General features: G+C 48.0%; 1 protein-coding gene across 2 annotated transcripts in view; it reads left to right on the top strand.

The window, feature by feature from the left end:
* Window positions 1-21,774, top strand: part of IGSF3 (immunoglobulin superfamily member 3) — a 93,706-nt gene that overhangs the window by 19,142 nt on the left and 52,790 nt on the right. For both annotated transcript variants that reach the window (XM_063419405.1, XM_063419404.1), the window contains exon 2: window positions 8,475-8,852. In XM_063419405.1, the coding sequence (XP_063275475.1) occupies window positions 8,475-8,852 (378 nt within the window). The remainder of the gene's footprint in view (window positions 1-8,474; window positions 8,853-21,774) is intronic.

Genomic DNA, 21,774 nt, shown 5'->3' with positions numbered 1-21,774 from the left:
TTCTGCTCGTGTGTTCTTCCCATAACGATACGGGTAACGATGGTGCTGTACTGTGTGTGAGGAACATGCTGATCTGGAGGATGGAAAAGGGCTGCAAAGGTCGTGTGCTGACCTTGGAGGAAGAGAAACAGTTGATTAAATGGTTCACAGGACAAGCTCTCTCTTAGGTACAGAAAAGAGCTGGCATTCTGTGGGGTTACTCAAAACTTTGGTGAATACAAGGATTGCAGGTTATAAGGGATTCTTTTTTCTCAGCATCTTTACAGGAACATAATAAAAATGCAATAAGCAGTAGGTGTGCTGCACAAAGATATTTGGGTCCCCAGCAGTCATTTACCATTATGAATTGGAACCAGCAGGGCAGCCAGTTCAGTCTGTCCCTGGTGCACCAGTATGTGCTCTTACCTTTTACAACCAGGTACAGCTTGTGCCACCAAGTGCTTCAAAGCCCTTGTGAAGTAGGGAGGCTGAGAACCACGAGCTCCAGAGCTCAGGGATCTGTGTGCAGGAGGACTGCCCAGCCATCCTCCTTCCTTTGGTTATTATGGGTATTGCTCTTTTTTCTGACCACAGGCGTGTCTGGCTGGCTTCTGGATGCTGAGTACTTTGACTTTTCAAAGTAAAGCTGTACTAGATTAAAGAGTAGTTTCAGGCTTCTGTGCAGCAAAGTAACTTTAAATATACTTTCTGGTGGGATGATTGAGAATGATAGAACTGTAAGAGCGGGGAGATCGTGTGTCATGCATCCCCTGGGGCAGGTTCATCTCTGCCTTATGGTATCCTCAAAGAGAGTGTCTGTTAGAGGAAGCTGTAGTGTGAGATGCTTCAGTCTCACAGAGCAGCCTCTCTGGTGCCTCACTTTCCTAGCTTCTGGGAAATGGAGCATTTAGCTGGCTCCCATGACCAGTCTGAATCCCTGCTTTTCAAGTCCAAGCCTATTGTTTCTTGTCTTCGCAGTGTCCAGCATAGATAGCTAATTATTATTTCATCCTTTCACCATTTTTAGAAGTTTAAAGGTTGTAGTAATACAACAACCTTGATCAGTGGCTCGAGAATATGCTGTTCCAAGGTGTTGTTAAAACTAGCATCTTTTAACATGCCTAATTGAAGAAGAGGGAAGGAGCAGTTAGAGGAATGTGACATCCATATAGGATGTAGTTTGCTTAAAAAAGGAGGAGGGGAAGAAATCACAAGGGCAGATCACATTTCACACTGTGCATCTGCAGAATACCAATGCCATACTGGGGAAAATAAGGAAGTCTTCTGTCAATGTAAGGGCCAGATCTGAGAAGAAGCAAAGGATGTAAAATGGCTCTGATCTCGCCGAGGGGGTTGGATGTCTGACTGGATGCATAATTATAGCAGAGGTACAAGACCCCTTTTACCGTCAGAACTTGGGAAGCTAGTCACAGGCCACAACAATCTATGGTGATTAAAAGAAATGTCATCTCTTTCATATTTATTGAAAACATTTTTCTTAAAAGACAGTAAACATCTGCTGTGGAAGTGAGCGGCTGTGAGACGAGGGAAGGCAGTGGTGTTGGAAGAACAAAGAGCTTCATTGGCGGCTCCTGTCTGGCTTGCCCATGCTTTGATATTTCCCCACTGATTCTGATATTTCCATACCAATTATTGTATAAATTGCTCCTGGCTGACCTCGCCACTTAGCCATCCTTAGTTGGCTCAGCAGTGGGAAGAATTGGAATGAGGAATGAGTAGCTTTATGAGTTGGTTTGGGAGGGATGGTCCATGTTCTGGGAGTGGTGGGATGGTGGCAGGAGTGGAGGAGGGGGAGGATAGGGGGTCAGGCATCCTTTTGGTTGCACCATTTAAACATTAAAGCAAAAGGATGGAGGATAGGGACAGAGTTGTTCTGCAGGTAGCTTCAGCCAGCCCTTCAGTACACTGAGCTCTCTTGGCATGAGAAAAAAATACCCCAAAAAACCACTATATTTTCCCAGAATGAGGCTTTACTGTATTAGGGGAATGGTGGGGGCTTACCACATGTTTTCTTCTGATAGCATTGGTTTTTTTTTCCATCTGGCAGCAGGTTTCAGTGTATGGAGATTGTTCCTGCTGTGACTCATTTATGCAAAAATTAAGCTCAAACCTAAGTTTTGGTTGTGTGCCTTAACAGGAGACTTCACAGAATAGCAGGTGTGTGTTGCTAAAAGATTGTCTCTGCTTTGGTGTTGCCTGGTGGGGCAGAGTCTCCCTCTAATAAAAAGAGATTTTATTAGTCTTCAGCCCATGGCAAAAAAACCCTGATGGTTGCTTGGGGAAGTGTTCTCAGTGGCTAGACAATGGTGAGCTTGGAAGCGCCTTCTTGAGATGAATTACTGTTTTGTGGATGTCAGCCCTGGTGTGGAGTCCTGGAAAAAAGCAGGGGCTGAGTCTGGCAAGAGGTGTCTACATCCTCTGTGGGAGAGAGGAAGGGCCATCCCCTGGAAAGCCTCATGCAGAAGTGAGACTGAAAAATTCTTCTGCTTTAAGAGGGAATAGGAGCTTGGAGGATGCTAACTGTGCCTGAGTAATTCACTGGAAGCACAGGCCTGTGCAGGGCTCGGAGCTCCTGCTCTGGGGAGTCAGAGCAGGGAGGAGGGGCGATGCAGCTCCTGGGCAGCAGGGCACGGCGAGCAGCAGGAGGGGGTCTGCTGGCACTTGCCTCAGCTCAGACAGCACCATCCCATGCACTGGAGCACAGTGGCCGGCCGGGTGGCCAGCCTGGGCTGCTGCAGCCCCAGAGCTGCAGGAGGGCAGCAGTGGCCACGGCCTGTGGTGCTCGTGCACCTGCTCTTCGTTGAGCTTGCCCGGAGCATCTCTCAAGCTCAGAATCAGACGTTTTAGCATAACTGCCCCTTGGCACTTACGTCTGAATTGTCTTCATTACTGGGGACTTTCTGCCAGGTCTTGTGGTCTGCCTCAGATGCTGATTTGTCATAGCCAAGTAAGGCTTATGCACGCTCCCCTTCCCTTCCCTGCACAGGGGCACAAGCTCCCGTGTCAGTTCCAAGGATGTTTCGAGGGAACCAGTTTGGTGTTTCAGAGCAGAAACAGTAATGCTCTTAGAGAAGAAGCCAAAATGGTACCTCTTTTAGCTTCTGTTGTAGTAGAACCAAGCCATGGTCTGCAGACCAGATGTGACCCACGCTGTTGAAGAGTACAGTGTGAAATGAGGAGTGCAGTGTGACATGGGTTGGGCAGGGGCACGAGGACATCTGTACCAGTTTGGAGTAAATCCTGCACCTTGCTCAGCATCATGCCTCAAAAAGCTGTGGGCAGGTGTTGGATCTAATCACCAATAATGGGACGGGTGACCGAGAGGCGTTCCACGAGTTTTTTATTTCATTATTGGTGTCAGTGAAGGTAGAGACATAAAAGATGGTAAAACTCATGCCATAACAACAGAAGCCAAAGTTCTCTTTGTTACAAGGCCTTTAAAAATTTTTTTTAGCCAATAGGCTAATGCTAAAAGCTTACCAGTGTCTGCTCAAGACAATCACTAAACACTACACACACACCTTACAGCATACAATTGTTGCTTGTTCTGTATTTTTTGCAGCTCAGAAACTTTCTATGCTCCAAATATTTCAAGGCCTAAAATTCAACTCTGTTTCAAACCTCTGTCTGTGTAAGCCTGGTGCAATGCTGTGAAAGTCCTCTGCTTTTTCAGTTTCCACAGTAGGTAGCTGTGCAATTGTAGCTTATTTTGGGAGCCATACGAACCTGATGGGATTTACTTGTTTAGTAGCCCTCTTTCATGTGCTTGTCCCACTCATATTTTAACCCATGTAATCTGGGTCTGACCGGTTTCGGTTGATGGCCTTGGCTATAAACTAGAAGAGGTAGTAAAGGGTCAAATTCTTGACCATCCTTGCCATGGTATATATATTTGTGAAAAAACCTTTACCAGATCCCCTTGAAGTCACCTTTTTTTCCCTCCAGACTCCATTATTTCTGACAGAGAAGCCATTCCCTAGTGTTTATCATCGTCGTTGCTCTTCTCTTGACACTTTCTCAGGAGCGCCTATAAGGTGAACAAACAATAGCAACAACAACAAAGCCCAGATGTGTGCTGTGTATTTTATGAAAAGGAGAGAGGGATCTCCTTGGCAATATTTTCTGTCTAGTAACTGTAGTCAAAGGCACAAAGTAATTTTTAAAGGAAATTCAGGATTAGTATTGTCAGTTATTGATAAATAGTACTTTAGAGCTTCTCAGTGAAGGAAAACTGCTGTAAAGCTGCAGGGGTAGAAATATCCCCTCAAACTATGTAATCCGTTTGGTGTTCAGCACTGTTAGCCCTTGTGCTTATGGAAGATACTTATACCAGGAAAATATCTATATCAAGACTTTTTTAGTTGCTGTCTAGTGATTAGAGACCCAGGATAATACTCATAAGAGCTCAAGTTTCTCCTTCAGATTAAATCACTACTGTGATTATTGATATCTAAGGTAACTTGGTGCTACTACTGCAGTGCTTTTGGATGTGGTGCAGACATAACCCATATGGTCTGAGATGGGGAAAATATTTGTGCAAGAGGCTCTTCATCATTCTGTCATGAGGTTTTATTTATTCTTTTGATCTGTCAATGCTGTGGCAGAGTTTCTGTGTGCTCAGGCATCCTTCTATTACACCCACCTGTCTCTTGCAGTAAGCCTTAAGTCAATGTTCTCAGCTAAAATTTTGCATGCCTTTTCTTCTGAAAGGGACCTGGAGGTCTACCTCCTTCCCAGAGGGTAAATGTTTGGCACTTTCTGAAATGGGGCATCTTCAAAGTACTTCAAGTCAGGCACCTGAAATGACCAGTTGCGTGTGCAAAACCTGAGCGCCGAGCTCTGCGTGTGTCTCCGTGGAAAGGTCAGATCTTGCCAAAATCATCCGAGGTTGCTCTGAGGGTACAGATTTTGCAAAGACACAGTGTACTCAGAAGCTGAGCTACAGCCCTGCTGGGGGAGGTTCCTGGCTGGCAGGGATGTTGATGCCCCTTTCTTGCTCCTTTCTTTCTTGGAGAGGCACTGAAATCCTGGCTGTGATGTGACAAGGGAGACTTGAATGACTGTGTGACTCTGACATGGCATTTTCCTCTTGCCTTTCCCGTGGTTTTCAGAGCTGTTTCCCGTGACATTTACAGTGGCCCTGCTGGGTGAGCTGGCATAGGGCAGGTGCAGGGACCGGGCATCTGAGGTTCCTGAGTCCTGCACTGTCCTTTGCTGCTTCAGTCTAATCACCTGGCTGCACTGTCCCCTCTTGCCACTGCTCTTATCCCCCGTGCACCTCCAGGGCCTGGGAAATGGGTGAGCTGAGAGCTGCCTGGCTATTGTTTGTCTTGCTCCTAACTCAAAAGGCTGGCAACAATAGCCCTGATCCACAGGGGTAAGGATCAGGGAATGGCTTCCTCCTTACGGCATGGGATTTGCTGTGTTTTGGAAAAAAACAGATGCACAAACCTGTAATTTCTTATTAATTTTAAAGTAGCACTTGGCTCGCTACCTCCTCCCTATCAGCCCTTGTGTTGTCAGTAAATTATATTGGATTTGCAATTAAAAGCCAGCTGTGCCAATACAGTACCAGCTAAATGCTGCCATCGCTGTCTCCTGGGTGCCCTAGGGAAGGTGTGGACCACACAGCTCCTCCTGCAGTGAGCTCTTCTCTCGCTTCAAGAGGGAATGATAAGAGTTTAAATGGGATCTCAGACACGTTATTTTAGTTAATCAGAGCACTTGCTCACTAAGAAATGGAGTTCTCTTCTTAATACTGTGTGTTGTGGATATAGCAATTCCCAGAGCTTGCAAAATGCCAAACATCATGCAAAAGGTAACTATTTGAGCACAACATGTACTGGTGGATGTCTGCCTAGGGCTGATTGTTTTTCTTCTTTCCCTTCTCGATTAAAATAGTTTTGGAGAAGTATTTCTGCTTCTGCTTTGTGGGATTTCGTTGAAGTGTTGAAAAGCATTTGTGCCCACCTGTGCTGGAGCAGGAGTTTGCAGCCAGGCACAGGGAACAGCGCTGAGGATGTGCTGCTCCCTGCTCCTCTGGACATCAAACTTCTGAGCCTTTGGGTCTCACCTCTGGGACAGCAGTCTGTAGCAAAAGCTGAGTGTTTTGTCTTCTATCCATACTGCAGCTGGGCAGGACTTTTTCTGCACTGTCTCCTTCTGTCCCTCAGCTTCTTAGGCTTCTGGAGCCAGAATGGGAGGCAAAGAGCTCTTTGGATCTTAACTCTCACTTTTGGCTGCTTTAGGAAGGTGCAGCAATCCAGTGCAGCAATCTATATCAAGGGGATATAGAAGAGGAGGAATGTAGAAATTTGGTCTCTTCAGAACCTGGAGGAGGACTCCAGGTGGAGTTACAGTGAAGGTCCTAAAAACCACTGGCAAGGGAAGAAAGAAGCCCACATTAGTGCTGGCTGTGAGGGTGGTGAGATTTGACATCTACCACAAATCTGTGCTGTGGTTCCCTGAGGTTGTGGTCTTACAGTGAGCTTTGAAAAGTCTGATACCCAGCTTTGATAAAATGCTATGTTTTAACTAGATAGCTGGAAAATTCCTAAGGAAAAAAAATCCACCACCGTGTTAAAAGCGTGATAAACAAAGTTGTGCACTTAGCTGAGAAATACCTGATTGAGTGTTGTGTGTGGAACTTTTAATTCCTACCACTGCATGTTTGCCTTGTGGTGCAGGTTTAATTGTCATTGCAGGTGGGATATGTGTATGCTGTTGCAAGGCTGCATGTGCATACAGGAATTGGATTATGTGCTGTCTTTAGGTGTGTAAGAAAGATCTTGTCCTCCCTGCTGCTTTGAAAACAGTTCACTTCAAAGGCTGTAGTATTTGCTTTGTCCCTTGGCCTTTGTGGGGTGAGGGAAGAGGCTGCCTGCACCTTAGATGTGTTAGTTGTCTCTAGCAGTATCTTTCCCCAGGATGAAGAGATTGGTACAGCAAACAGTGGGGGAGTGTTTTCCTCTGTTGTTCCTTTCCCTGTTTGTTTCAAATGTGCTAGCTTTCCCCATCCTCCCCTTAAATCACATTATTTCATAAAGAGTAAAAAGAAACATAATTTGGAGCAGCAGCAAGCTGAGCCCAAGTTAATAGTTTGAATTGCACTCCATCTGTTCAGCTGCATGCCCTGATGGATGTGCTGAACCCATTTTTCACAATTTGTTTTAAGCTGCTAAGAACCATCTCTCTTGGCTCCAGTCCAGGCTGGCTGTGGAGAAAAACTTTGTTTCTGGACATCGATGTTCAGAGGCCAGGATTGAATCAATAAACCCCAGATTCAAGGCTACCTCTTCACTTGCAAGATGCCAGTTTTTGAAAGCTTAAATTCTTCTCTGGACTTGAGCATTGTTACTGAAAATTAGAGAGTGTGGGGGGGAAGCCCCAACACACACACGCACAGAGAGGATGAAATTTGCAAACGTGATTATGCAGGACCTGCTTTAAATCGGCTTATTGCTGTTTTATGATGGCAAGCAAGCAGCCACAGAAGCCAGGGTGATTGGCCTTGCCATGTGTGCGTGCTGCTGGTAACTCAATAACCGATGAACACCCACCGTGATCTCCAGACCTCGAGCCTTTGATGTAGCAACAAACAAGATAGATTGCTGTAATTTATCTGGCCCCTGGAGGGCTGTGCTGGTAATGTGCCACGAGCCCAAGGGCCAGCCATCCATAATCTGTGTAAAAATACAGCGGATGGCAGTCACCGTGCTGTGGGGCTGTCTTTGTTTTGTGCTGCACACGTTCGCGTGTGTACAGCGCACGGCGCCGCGCACTGACTTCAGCAGCCAGGGCCACTGAGCTTTGGTGTGCGTGCACACTCCCTCCATTAACTTTGATTGGCTTTGTTATGTGCTAGATACACACCTTTCAAACAGACTTGGGAAGGCAGTGCCAACAACCTGATATCTCTCTCTGTGCCTTTACAAGCATAAGAGAGAATGGAGAAGGTGTGCTGGGTTTGGGGAGAAAGAATGGGATTTTGTACCAGCTGAAGCCTCTGGCAGGTTTGCTGATGAAGGACGAGTGCCTGGGGCGTTGGAGTTGGATGGCCCAGCAAGCAAAGGGGAAGGAGTGTAGCCCTCTGGCTTGCACATGGGCCTCTCTCCATGGGGTGATGAGAGTTGGAAAGTAAAAGTACTGAAAACAAAGACCTGTCACCTTGAGTTTCTGATTTGTTACTGCGTGGTGCATTGCCCTTTCATGCCTGGGTTCTTACCGCTTCCAAACAAGGGGTTTATGTTACCTCAAAGCTGCTTCTTCCGTGGGCTGTTTTTTAAAACACTTCTATTGAGTCAGCAAGAATTCTGCAGTGTGACTTGGGGGGTTGCCTGATGTGCCAGCTGTAAAGTGGGGTGCGAGGACTTGCTTTGTCCGGCATGGCCGTGGAAGGGCGAGGATCCGTCTGGGTGTAGGTGTGGGGGTTGCCTGCTGGTCAGTAACGCCGGGCTCCTCCTCTCCTCCCACAGGCATGGCACTGGCCCAGCGGCAAGTGACGGTGCAGGAGGGTCCCCTCTACCGCACGGAGGGCTCCCACGTCACCCTGTGGTGCAAGGTGAGCGGCTACCAGGGCCCGGCGGAGCAGAACTTCCAGTGGTCCATCTACCTGCCCTCGGCGCCCGAGCGGGAGGTGCAGATCGTCAGCACCGTGGACCCCTCGTTCCCCTACGCCATCTACACGCAGCGCGTGCGCGGCCGCGGCATCTTCGTGGAGCGGCTGCGGGGGGACGCCGTGCTGCTGCACATCACCGAGCTGCAGGAGCGCGACGCCGGCCAGTACGAGTGCCACACGCCCAACACCGACGAGAGGTACTTCGGCAGCTACAGCGCCAAGATGGACCTCGTGGGTAAGTGGCCGGGCCGCTGGGGCGTTGTCTTGGTTTAGGAATAGAGGTGTCTGCCCGGGAAAAGCCAGAGCTTCCCTTGGAATGGAGAATGCAAACCCTCTCCCTCTGAATTAATTGTAATTTTGAAATTAAGGGGCTTTCAGGCGAAGATATGGGAATAGGAGTAACAGTTCTTTACTGTTACTAAAGGAATATTAAAAGAAAAGGAATATTAAACAAATATAATAAAAAAATATTATAACAAACAAAGAAAAGGAAACACTGACAGAGTCAGAATACAATCTGACACCCTGTTGGGTCAGGGTGTTGGGAGCAGTCCAATTAAGTCCTCTTGGAGTGACAGATGTGGTTCTGTTAGAGCAGAGATGATCCTGCAGAAAAGTGAGTTTCCCTCTGAAGGTCCAGTGGTGGCGAGATGCGTCTGGTCTTCCTCTGGGATCCAGTGGAAGCAAGCTGTGCTGGTGTTCTAAGTGTCAGCTTTTATCTGGGTAGGAATGCTTGGCTTCTCCCACTGGGTGGAGCATGGGATGATGATTGTATCAGTCAAACTGTGAGCCTCGATGGCCCATTAACATAAGATATCCCCCTGGAGGGAGGATGGGTGGTGGAAGAGATCAAGAGCACTTCCCAGCTGGTTTCAAGAGATGGTAATAGAGTGCATGCTTTTGGTTGCATCTTCCACTGCAACCCTTGAACCCCCCGTGTGCAGTGTGGCCTGCATAGGCTGTCAGATAAAAATGCTGTGAGGGAGCGGAGAGCAGGTGGCACAGTGGTATGGATTGCAGGAAATCATGGTTTAGAGGCACAGGAAATATCAAGCTTTCTTCACTAATAAGGCCCTTATATAAATGAGACAACAGGCAGCACGGCTGGCCAGAGGAACGTTTGAAGCCAGGGCTGAAAGCACGACGGACGTGGAACTGGTCTATGCAGAGGGAAAGGAGCAGGGAGTCTGTATCAGATGGCACAAGTCACAGAGGAGGGAGCTGTTTGCCAAAGGTGGTGGAATAACTGAGCAGGGAAGAGAGGAGTAGTAATGGAGTAGTAATGAGCAGCACATGAAAGGGAACAGGAGAGATGGTCATCTTCAGGCTCTTGCAGCAGTCCTGAGTACATCCTGAAGCCACAGAGCAGATTGAGCTGTCTGTAGATGAATGTGGAGAACAAAGCTGGTTTGCGATTTTTTGTTTGTTTTGTTTTGTTTTTTGTTTAAAAAATCGAAAGCAGGTACTTTAAAATCTGGAGTACTTCCATGGCACCTCTTTGACTAGAAGACTTGACCTTTTCTAAAGCTTCAGCATGCTTTCTATATCTCAAGACAGTATTGGAAGTGTCTAACTCAGCTAACAGCAGTCAAATAGCTTCCATCCAAGTTTTTGGCTGAAAGACCCCTAAAGGAGTCTGCAACAGAAACACCCCTCTAGCAAATTCAAGCCCACAGGCAGCAAGCAGGCTTGCTTTCCTTAGGAGGTGTCTGTGACCCTGCAGCTTGGACACCACTTTGACATTATCCACCCCGTGGTGCTGTTGCTGGTTCAGGCTGTGTTGACACAAGAAATCCAGTGTGAAAGGAGCCAAGATACGATTTCAATCACAATAGCCTTCCTTTGGGTTGAGCTTCTTGCCTCCAGCTTGCCAGGCCTTGGCCTCTTTCCTTCAGAGGTGCCAGCCCAGTCACTCTCCCAGGTGAAGCTCCACAGCAGGGGTGTAGGTGCTTACTTAGATGCTTTTTCTGATGTCCATGAGTAGCTGGGGGTTTGATGCCTGAGTATTCCAGTTTTTATTTGTAGTTCTGTAGTTTGCTTTAGGTGTCCGGATTTGCAGTTCCCACTGCAGTTCAAACAAGACTGAGTCAGCACTGCTGCTGCTAAGTCGCCTTGGGGAGTGAAACCCATTGAAACCAACACCCGCTGAAAAAACGTGCCTGGGGGCAGGGTGGGGCTGGATGGATTCTGGGTTGCTCTGCCAGGGAGCTGGAGCTGAGCACACTCAGCAGATCCAGTGGCTGGGCACTGGGAAGATCCTCCACTGCTCTCCAAGAGTCTGAGGAAACAAAGCTGGGTTCATCTGATTTTGCTCTGTCCTTCCCTTCCCACAGCTACAAACCAGAAAGATTTGGGAGTCTGTAGACACCCATGAGCAGTGCTTGGAGGACATTGGCTTCAGGGCTTACATGCCTCAGAGATACTCAAGAAAATTGATCCCAAGTAACTTTTAGTGGATTAGTTAAATCACATTATGCCCCTTCATGGATGCTTGCGCTCAGGATTTTGGGCCCTAATTTGGTTTAGCTTAATTCATTTCTGAAAATTCACTTTGGAAATTACTTAGGGTCACTTGCATTTTGAACATGTGCATCCACATAGGTTCCCTTCTGTAGGCTGGCCAAACGCTGACAGAAACCGAGTTTTTCAGAGTGCTCCCTGTAGACAGCAGGCCCTTTCAGAGAGCCTTCCTGCACCCTCCCATTCATGGGAATTGCTGCTGGCTTCAACTTTGTTGGACCCTGAAGTCCTTCTGGGGAAATGGGCTCCTCTCTGCAGAACTGGGCAGATGACACGTCCTTTCTGTTTTCCTGTTATTTTAGCTCTCAACTACAGGTTGGGGGTTTTCAGGCTGGTTTTGTTTCTACAGACAAGATGCAAGAAGAGGTACAGAAAAGAGTTACTGTTCTCATTTTCTCAGTAAAAGAACCAAACTTTTTTTTTTTTTCATTCATCCAGTTATGAATTTTTAATTGACTCATTAGATTGAGTGGCTCTTTTCTGGCAGCAGCAAAGCCTGAAGGGAGACAGGTTTGTTAGCATCTCTATTCTCTCCACTTATGTGTGAAGTGGATGGGTTTGAAGCAGTGTTGATTTTAGGCTTGCTGCTCTGGGACCATGGAATTGTTGTGTCCCGTGTTTTGAGGAAAGAGCTGAAGGAGGAGTTTCTTCTCTTTTCCATCTTAATGATACAGCCCTGTGACGGGGGAGCTGGATGGGAGCTGGAGCACGTGGGGCTGCTGTCTGCACCGGGGCATTTTAGCTTGCAGCACAGCAGCTGGGATGTGTTCTGCTCCTGCATCTGAGCATTGTTGAAGGCTGCATCTCCAGGGCTCTGAGGCTGCTGAAAAATAATCTCGTCAGCTTCAGAGACATGCCAGTTTGGCTTGAAAGTGCACTTCTCTCCACCTCATGAACAGCAAGCACACACAGTTGGTTGTCCCTCTCCCATTTTTAGCGTCGCCTCTCCAGATTCCTTTTCTGTCACTGAGGCTTTGGCCACAGTCTAGTACCGCTTTGAGGACCTGATGTCTGTGATGGCCTGGAGTAAGAAGTGCTCCCCAGGCACTCTTTGGGACTCTTATCTGAATTTAGGCATGCAACACAAGTGCTAATCTCACTGAAGCTAGGAATGAGGCCAGTCATGTGGTTCAAGGGTCTTCTGCCATGTGAGCATGTGTATCAAGGCTTAATCTTCTTCATCAGTCTTCCATTTCCTTCAATTGCTTCAAAAACAAGCCTGTCTGTATCTTATTGCTCCTCTTCTCATCCCCCTCTGAGCTGGATCTAGGAGATGATGGAGTTATGCCTGGGCTGCAAGATGTGTTAAAAGAATTTAGCACATCCCAGACTGAGTTTCAGGTGCTGAGGGAGATGGGGTTAAAAAAAAAAGAGGGTGCAGCTCCTCAGGATGTTGTGGAACCATAGCCTTGTGATTGATTTATGAGAAAGGATTAGCCCATGTACAAAGTCTGCAACTCTGTTGTTTGCTTTCAGATTTCAGTTCCTTGAGGCTGACACAAAATTGCTGAGGCTGGTTCATGCTCTTTTACTCAGGGTGGCAGGAAAACATTTTGGAAGATCTTGTGAATTGTCACCTGTTTAACACCAGACTCAGTGCCTAAGGTTAATGTCCAGGCAGCATCTGGCATCAGAAGACAGACAAGGGCAAATCTGGAGAGCAGTCCATCTTTGTTTAAATGAAGTCCATTGTTCTGTATGTTGACTAAAGGGAGATCCTACATGTTGGACTCGAGCTAGGCACTAGTGGCTGAAGACTTGGCTGCGTTTGGAGACTTGCCCTATCAGGCTTCTAAGCAGCTGGTGGGAATTTTGACTTTGTGGTTGGATTGGGAAGATGCTTCAGTGTACTGAAGAGGGGACTCACGAAATTTAAATTAGACTGATTAAATTGTGGATCTGGGGACAGTGCACAATTGTATTGGGGTCCTGCATGTTGCTGCCTGTGATAAGTGTGTGGGCTGTCCCTTCACTTCTTTAAGAAGGACAGAAGGAAAGCAGCATTCCAGAAGCACAGCATCACCACTGACAAGGTAGCAGTATTTTCCAGGTTGTCATTGGAATTATCCCTTTACTTAACTCTTGAAATACGGGCAGAAGAGGAGATTTCTGCACAGTAATTTAGTTGGTGAAGCTGCAGGAGTGCTGTGCAAACTGAGGTGCTGGTTTGTGCTTCTCCTGTTGATGGGTAAACTTGTGTTTTGCTGCAGGGTAGAGCTGAGCACATGGCAGTTCCTTCAAAGAGCATGAGTCACTGCAAATTTGTACTCCACTATATCTCTGTGGTGAATTGTTTGTGTGCCTGTACCCTTACTTAGATAACAGCGAAGAGGCCCAGGTCTAACCTCTTCAGAAGTTTCAGACTTTTATCTCAGTGTTTTTTCATCTGTGCTCCCAAAAACGTTGAGATCTTTTTCTGAGTAAGTGATTTGAGGGAAAAAAATCAGGCTTTGAGGTTTTTCTTAAACAGGTAGTGATAGAGCAGGAGGAAAGGTTTCAAAGCACTTGAGGGGGTGGCAGCTCTTTTAGTCTTTATTTTGGGGGAAGCAGCTGTACAGCATCAATCCTAAACAAGTTAAAGCAAGAAAATGAAAGGGGTTTGGATGGGAGGAGGACCACAGTTCCCAGGGTACCACAGACTGGGAAGAAGCAATGTCAGTGCAGACTTGAGAAACAAGGAGCACTCAAGCACAGCTGCCTTTGCAGTGGGCAGGAGCTGCTGTGGAGCTGCAGGGATGGTCACCAGGACCTTCTTCCAGCCAGGCTTAGGTCACAAAGGGCAGAGAGACTTCATGCAAGCTAGGTGCTATTCAGCAGCTGGCCTGTCAGCCTGGTCACCCTTTGGCTCTCCACTGTTTGTCACTGGTCCCATCCTGCCTGGGTGGGCTGGTGCCGTGGCCTCTGCCCTGTTCTCCTGTGTCCTCCTGCATTACCTGGGATGGCTCCCCGGGGCTCTCTGTGGTTTTTTGGCTGGTAGCCCCATTGTGGTAAGGTTTCTCCACCGTGCCAAGCATGGGAATGATGGTGAGCAAGGGCATTAGTGGGGTGAGGAGCCGTCTGCCTCTCTGCCTGCGGTAAGGGCTGGCTGTGGCTCTGCAGAGTGGGGTCTTGTCCCCTAATCCTGAGCTGCCCAAGATCCTTGCAGCTCTCTGCAGACCAGGACTCAGTCCATGGGCACTCAGACCATGCCTTTAGGAGTTTGTCTTCCAGATCCTCCACAAGCCCGCGCCTGGGACAGGGAGGACACGTGTAGAATGTGTCTGAGGGGCTTTGGTGGCATGAGAGATGGAAGGAAGATTTATGCAGGCCATACACTTAGCACTGGAAATAAAGGAGCTGTGTATGTCTCAGATAAGCCTTCAAGAGAAGAAAGCAGGTGTCTTTTGTTGAACTTGCCACCAAAAACCTCTGGGATCTCTCTGCTGAGAGCAAAAGAGCGTGTAGCAGGCAAGAAAAAAAGAAAGAACTTTTATTATCCCATACCAGCTGCTGCTGCTTGTTGCCAGCAGCTTTCCTTCTTCTTCGTGAAGTGCTGCCATACGTGATCTGTCTGTGCACAGAGTGGAGGGAAAAAGTCACGTCATGGTTTGGATTTGGGAGAGCAGTCTGCTCCTGGCAGCCTGGATGAGAGCAGTCACTTCTCTCTGTGTGGACCTCAGTAGCTGCTGGTTTATCCCAGCTGTCAACGGGGCTGAAGGAGGCTTTGCTTGAGGCAGGTGTCGAAGAGGGAGCTGGCAATCTCAGAGATGAGGATCTACCAGTTTTGATAGAAATCTTTGGGGGCTCTTCTTTCTGTGCTGCGTTTTTCTTCTTTGTTTGCACCTGAGAGACAGGGGAAAGTGTTTGTCACTGTACTTGAGTGAGCAGTTTGTGTCCTGGGGAGACCAGGCTTTTTGCAGATGAGCAACAACAGGGCAAAAATCGAAATAAGCAGTTCAGCCTGTCCTGGAAGGTTGCAAAGGCTTCATCTCTGGAGGCTTTCAAGACCTGACAGGATCAAGCTCTGAGTGGCCTTGTCTGACCTTATAGCTGACCCTGCTAGACCCTGTAGCTGCACTGCAGACCCCCAAGGTCCCTTCCACCCTGAATTGTCCTGTGATGAGCTACTTGGTTGCATTGCAGAAAGGAACCACTGTTAAAGCAGCATTTTGGAGGATTGGTGCTGGATAAAGGAGTTCAGAGAATCAGAGCTAAATAATGGCATAACACTGATGATCTCAACCACATGAGAACGCCAAAGACCTATTTTACATCCCCAAACTCTATTTTTTTTTCTGGCGTATATTTATATTTCATATTGTACTTACTTCTCTAGTGAGGTTGCAGGAGTTTGTCTCCATTGCTCTGCTCTGGTGTGTGAAGGTGGAACATGGAAATCCTAAGCACAGATGTCCTAATCTCTCTCAGTCTGTCTCTGTGACTTGGCTACCTCCATGAAACGTGTGTGTACCTTATTTGGCCAAGCTGTGTGAGTTAACCAACGTGAGCTGCAGGATTGGTGTTGTGCTGTGTGAGTTACATTCATCTTCACCTCTTTGGGCTGTGCTTGTTGCAGTAATTAGCTCCCCAGAGGAGTAAAATGTCCTTCACTTTCAAATTACCCTTTAGCTGACATTAAAAAGGGATTTAAAAAAAAATCAAATGCCTTCTTATAGGTGGTCCTTTGCAACTAGACACAGGGTATTTTGTTCTTACTGTCTTCCTTTAGATGCCTAATTCTCTCTCTAGTAACCTTCACCAAAAAAATGACCTATGCTCCCCTGCCTTTTCTTTCTGTTTCTGCTATGAGTGGAAAGAAAGTATTTGTCTGGTAATGGGGGAGGAGTGGGAAGGGGTAAACATATTTACCTCTGGCAGTTCCTGTGGCCACAGTGTGGGGAATTGCACCTGGTTTGTGATGCTACAGGCATTCAGCCCTATTGTGCTGCCAACTTGCTGCATGTCCCTGGATATGGTGCAATCCATCTCCCTCACCATTTTCCAGCTGGTAAAATTAGGGATAATAGCACACAAGCCTTTCACGAAGTCTAAGCTAAATAATTGTGATGGGCTTTGAGCTCCTCAGATAGCGGGAGTTAAAAACAAAGGCTTATATTTCAGCTCTGCCTGGTAATAATGCTGAATAGGATTCATCTCCTGTCCTGCTTAGTCATTTCTGCTATCTTGGAAGTGTGGCAGCCTAAGCTCACCCAGTTTTCCCCTGGCAGGAGCTGTGAGGCTGATAGGCACTGCCAGACTGGGGGGCCGGTGCTGCGCAGTGCCGTGGGCAGGTACGACGTGGGAGCCCGGCACAGGCAACCCTGTGCTTCAGTCATGAACAAGCTGGCAGTGAATTGCATGGGCTGGTTATTCCTTGTGCTTCCTAAACCACTCTTTTGGAGATGCCAGTCAGGTTAGAGCTGATGGCTTGAGACAGAAATCTCTGAGCGTGTCCTCACACAGCCGGGACAGGGCTCACTCTCTGTGAGTCTTTATCTCATCCCATGTTACTGTATTTTCCTGCTAGACACTTCCAATTATTCCTGTTTTGTTGCAGTATGCCATCTCCTATTCTTTCCTGTTGGAATTGCTTGCCTGGTTTTTACTTTCTTATTGTTATATCACATTGCATCACTCCTGTACCTCTGAATGCGCAGGAGAAATGGAACAAATTGTGGACAGACTGTGCCTGAAAAATGGGTAATCCATTGTATCCACTCTTTTGTTTCTTTCTTTAGTTTTTTCTTCCCCTCCCTCGCCTTTCTGCCCTGTCCCTCAAAACCATGAGCAACTCGGTGGCATGACATGCTTTGTGGGAAGGGCTCTCATTTGGGGAACTGATTTTGTTTTGGTTTTTTATGCCATCCACCTACCCATTTCTCAAAAACCTGGCATTAGACACATTTGGAACACATCACTGTATTCCATATGTTTTTCCTATATTGTCCCCTTTGAGGCAGAGGTACTTTTTTAACTTTAGCCAGCGTGTGGAGAACAATTACGGTAAGAATCTGTGTCCTTTTTTGGGTGTATCTGTACACTCGTACCGATGCATTGTAAGAAAAAAAAAATGCATTCTAAAAGGCATTTCTGAAAATGTAAATTAATACAGCCTCAGGCAATTGCACAGCCCTCTCTCTGCTCACAGATCTGGGCTTGCCTTTAAAATGAGCCCTCTCATTTCCAGACTTTCTATGTCCCTTCCTTGTCAGGAAGGCAGGCGTGGAATCCCGAACGCTGACTTGCCTTCAGACTGGAAGGAGCTGCAGCATTTTGCTTGGGTGGGTTTCTGCACAGCACCAAGCCTGAATCACAGTATCAGGTCAGCTAAAATGGTCTTTGAAAACTAAGCAGCCTTTCCTGAAAAAGTCTCTTCTCTGAAGGCTCCGAGCCGTGCCCTCCAGTCTGCTCTCGAGCCATGTCTGGCTCCTTTCAGGCGTCCCTCAGGTTGATGGGAATGTGCCATTTGCTCTTTGCTGAGCCCTTTGCCTCCTCAGTATCAATGAGGCTGCAAGCCTTGGGGTCCTCTGCTCCCCTGAACGGAATTGCTGAAAACGCAGCCTTGCTCAGACCATGTCTTCTTTTTGCTTCTCCTGCTGACTCTTCCATGTGCTTTGCCAGTTCCTGGTAAAACGAGGTGTTTGGTAATCATAATTGTCATGTTTTATAGGATGCCTTTCAGTCTGTCCTCCTGAACAGAGGGATTGGTGGCATAGGCTGTTTGTGTGTATCGACATGATGTGCTGAGAAGAGGTAAAGGATGCAAAGGTTTTTAAGCAGGATAGAAAAATCTGTAGTCAGAGATTCTGGTGCATTTGAAGACCAACTCTACCACCAGTGAGTTACTCAGCATCCTAGGTTCAAGCCTGGGGCAAAGGGTTGTCTGGTGTTGAAAACAGCTTAATGCTATCTCTCATCCTGAATTAAACATTTCCTCCTAATGTTGTCTGTCCCAAACCCTTTTTTCTCCCTCCTAGATAGGAGGCACAACTATAGGCACAACTAAGAGCAGCTCCGAAAGATAAAAAGAAAATTACTGTGCACAAAAGGGAAGCCAGAAGGAGCTGGGCTAGGTTGGGGGAGCAGGTGGTGGAGCCAGCAGGCTGTAAAGTGGGGTGGGCAGAGCCTGGTACCTGCCTCCTACCTCCTGTGCACTCGGCAGCTTTCCAGGGGCTGGAGGGGAGCTCAGGGACACCCGTCTCTTCTTCCACCTGCACCTCCCCGCCAGTGCTGGGTACAGCCAGCACGGCCTGGTGGCTCCCTGGCATGGACACCCTCTCACAGTGTCACTGGCAGGGGCTGTTGGCATTTCTGGCAGCCTTTCTGGAGCACCGGGTGGCGGGGGAGAGGCTCCAGGCGCGCCGGTTTCTGCGCTCGTGCGCCTCCGAGGAGTCTCTCGGCGTTGAGCGGGGAGAGGCACGGCTGCGAGCGCAGCTGGTAGCATATGGCACCCGTCCCCTGCCTTAGCAATTGCTCAGTGAACTCTGAAAGGGGAATACGGTCCCCGTGGCTCCAGCCAGCTGCAGCACCGAGCAATCCTGCAATGGAGCGGCCGCTTATTCGATTACCGCCGAAAACTTCGTGTTCCACGTTGCCTATTTTTCCTGCTGTGCTTCCCTGGGGAGGTTTTTACTGTGCTTACTCTTCCTCCCACACTTTTTTTTTTATATATAATTTGTTTTCCCTGGAGGATTGCTTTATTTGTTCTTTAGTTCCAGCCCCTCAGACTTGGTTGCTCTGCACTTCTGTCGCTGTGCTGCCCTGAGAGGCAGGGGCAGCTGTTTCTGCTGTTGGTGCTGATGCTTTCCTTGAGTTCTCTTGGAGAACAAGTAGGTCTGGTGATGAATAATGGAGTCCCCACGTAGCAGAGGATGAGTGCAGTGCCCATGGCTCAGCTCTGTGCCACAGAATGCTCCCTGTGGTGTGGATGCACATCTTGTTGAAAAACTCCAAAACCAGCAAAGGCAAACTGGTGGCCGGTGCTCAGGCAAACTGCAGAGCAGCACAAGCCCAGTGTCTCCTAGCAGCTAAATTACCAATCTACATGAGATCCTTTTTGTCATCTCAGATAAGACAGCACTAAACTTGAAATCCTGCTGCTTCTGTCCCATCCCTAGCTCCGATGATTTGGAATCCGTATCTCTAATTAGAGATGTTGCTATTGAGCATCCGTGGCAGAAGGGTTGGGGGGAGGGGGAGATGGGGAGATATTTTAGAGTTTTAAAGCTCCAGAGGGTCTCTGCCTTGCTTCTGCTACCCACAGGAGAGGTGGGAAAGGGAAGGCAGTTCTTTGGTGCTTTAGAGTCCCACAGCAGCCTGTTCCTCCTCCTTCAGCTCAAAGCCCTGGCAGGACTGGCCTTTCTCCCCCTCTGCCTTCAGCTCCAGGTGCAGGGTTTGGCTTCATGTGCTGAGAAGGAAACCTGACCTGCACTGGGACAGAGCTGCCCCTGGGTACGCGGAGGAGTTGGGGAGAGAAATCTTCCATCTTGATTCTGTGTCTGCCCTGTCAGTTTAGCCCTCTAACAGTTTTACAATCTTTATCTGATATAGGTTTAAGAGGATTTCCCTGGGTGCAGTGGGATTATTATAAGTCAGAGAGCGGTCTCCAGCTGATATTCCTTCAGCAAGTATTTATTTTAAGTGGGTTTAACAGTATTTAATTTAAAAAAAACTTTCTGGTGTTTTGTTTTTTTTCTTGCATGGTTTGTAAGTAAATTGTTTGTGCTATCAGAGAAGTAGAGCCTGAGTAAAATTAAGAAAATGTATTATTGCTTTCCAGGCTGGGGGTTGTGGAAGGAAAGCAGCAGCTGGAGGTGGGGAGGATAGAAGATAAAATAGTGATGTGGTGGGAAATGTAACATTATTCCGTGCAGCACTGATTAGTAATACTGCCAAACAGCTGTTTATAAATGGAAGTGTAATGGGAAGGAGGGCTGCAAGGAACATGAGATGCTGCAGGCACTGCTGGGTCATCCTGTGAGGAGGGGATGGCTTCTGTCAACCTTTTATCTGTCCCCTGGGGTATCAGGGACTGTGCTGCTGCAGCCCCCAGGAGAGTGGGGGACTGGGGGTGTCCCATCCACACTCCCTGGCCCTTGTGGGATGGTTCTCAGTTGTTTTTACACAAAACGTGCTCCCGCCAGTTTAGGAATTTTACGTCACCTTCAGAAGAGAGGAGCGGTGGTGACCTTTGGCTTTGGGAAAGCTGTGCCTGTAGGAGAAAAATCTCCTTTCGAGCCACATGCGGGCTGTTTCTTTATCCCCTTCCCTCCCTCTGGCAGGCTTTATTGATGGCAGACGGCTCTGGGGCTGGATGTGTGTGCACGCATCCAGAAGTCGTGCTGCCTTAGTGAGAGCCGCCTTCTGGCCACCTGCACCCGGGCTGCGTCCGAGTCCTTGGAGTATTTCAGAGGATGCTAATGGAACGGGATTAGCCGCCCCACTTGCCCTTGCCATCAACAAGAGATGTTTCTGGAGAGCCTACAAAGAAAAGCCAGAGCTAGCAGGGCAAACCCTAACAAAGGCGCTTTAGAATGCAGAGAGAAGCGTGATTTTTGCCCTGAGGAGGCAAGAGGTGGGGCTGCTCTGCTCCCCATTTGAAGTCTGAATGAGCCTCTGCCTTAAGGGATCCTGGATGAAGGAGTTGGTGCTAATGGGCTGGATGCCCTTCAGTGTCCCTGCTCTGCCCCTGCGCCACTCCTTCAAGTTGTGTTTCAACATACTGTGCCCTTCAGGGCTTTATTCCTTGCTCTTTGAGAGTTAAAATGATAATTTAGGGCTCTCCAAAGAAATGTAGAGCTGTAGATGCCTGCCCTGGGGAAGTGTGTCATGGCAGGGAGGGTTTTCTGGACAGGAGTGCCTCTGTGCTAGGCATGATGCACTCTAAGCACTTAGACCCTTTCTCAGACCCTGTCATCCTTCATTTTTAGCTGCCTATTCAAGAGAGCAAGATTTTTATAAAGGCATTTCTTACCGAAAGTGTTCCCTGATTGTAACTTGTAATGCCAAACAGGCTGAGGGTGAGAAGGTTTAGAGAGATCAAGTAAAGTTTTCTTGATGATGTTGTGCTGCTGCATGGAAGCAAAGAGATCCAAAAGCAGCAGGTTACTTATCAGAGGGTTAATGTTGGGCTCTGTGTCCACTGAAAAATTGCAGAAAAATTACATCAGCGTCCCACAGATGACCACAGGTGCTCTGGCAGTCTGTTGTCACCTTTTGAGCTCTCTCAGGTGTACTGATGCCACCTGTCCACAGACAGGACTCCTTGCAAATCTGCAGGTGATGGTTGTGCCTGACAGGTGCCCACCTGGCACTGTGGCTGCAAGGGGGGAGCGCTGGCACAGCAATGTTTGCACGTGGGGAAGGGAAAGTGGGTGGAGAGGGGGTGTTATCAGGGGCATGAGTCTGTAATTGGGAGAGATTCTGTGCTTTGAAGGAGCTCCTTTGTGGGTGCAGCCCAGAAGGGCTGCCAGAGAGGGGCAGGTGCTGTGGGACAGTGTGAAAGGTGCGCTGTGGCCACAGGGGTGCTTCCAGTGTCTTCCCTTCTGCAGAAGTTAGGAGCACTGCCCATCTTCCAAACAACCCCTGTCAAGTACAGCAGCTGAAGCCAGATGAGTGTATGAGCATATCCAGAGGCCAGGTGCAGGGAAAAGCATCCC

This window comes from Prinia subflava, chromosome 25, assembly GCF_021018805.1.
Source record: "Prinia subflava isolate CZ2003 ecotype Zambia chromosome 25, Cam_Psub_1.2, whole genome shotgun sequence".
NCBI lineage: Eukaryota > Metazoa > Chordata > Aves > Passeriformes > Cisticolidae > Prinia > Prinia subflava.
The sequence above is the reverse complement of the archived record's forward strand: the minus strand, read 5'-3'. Positions and strand labels throughout refer to the sequence as shown.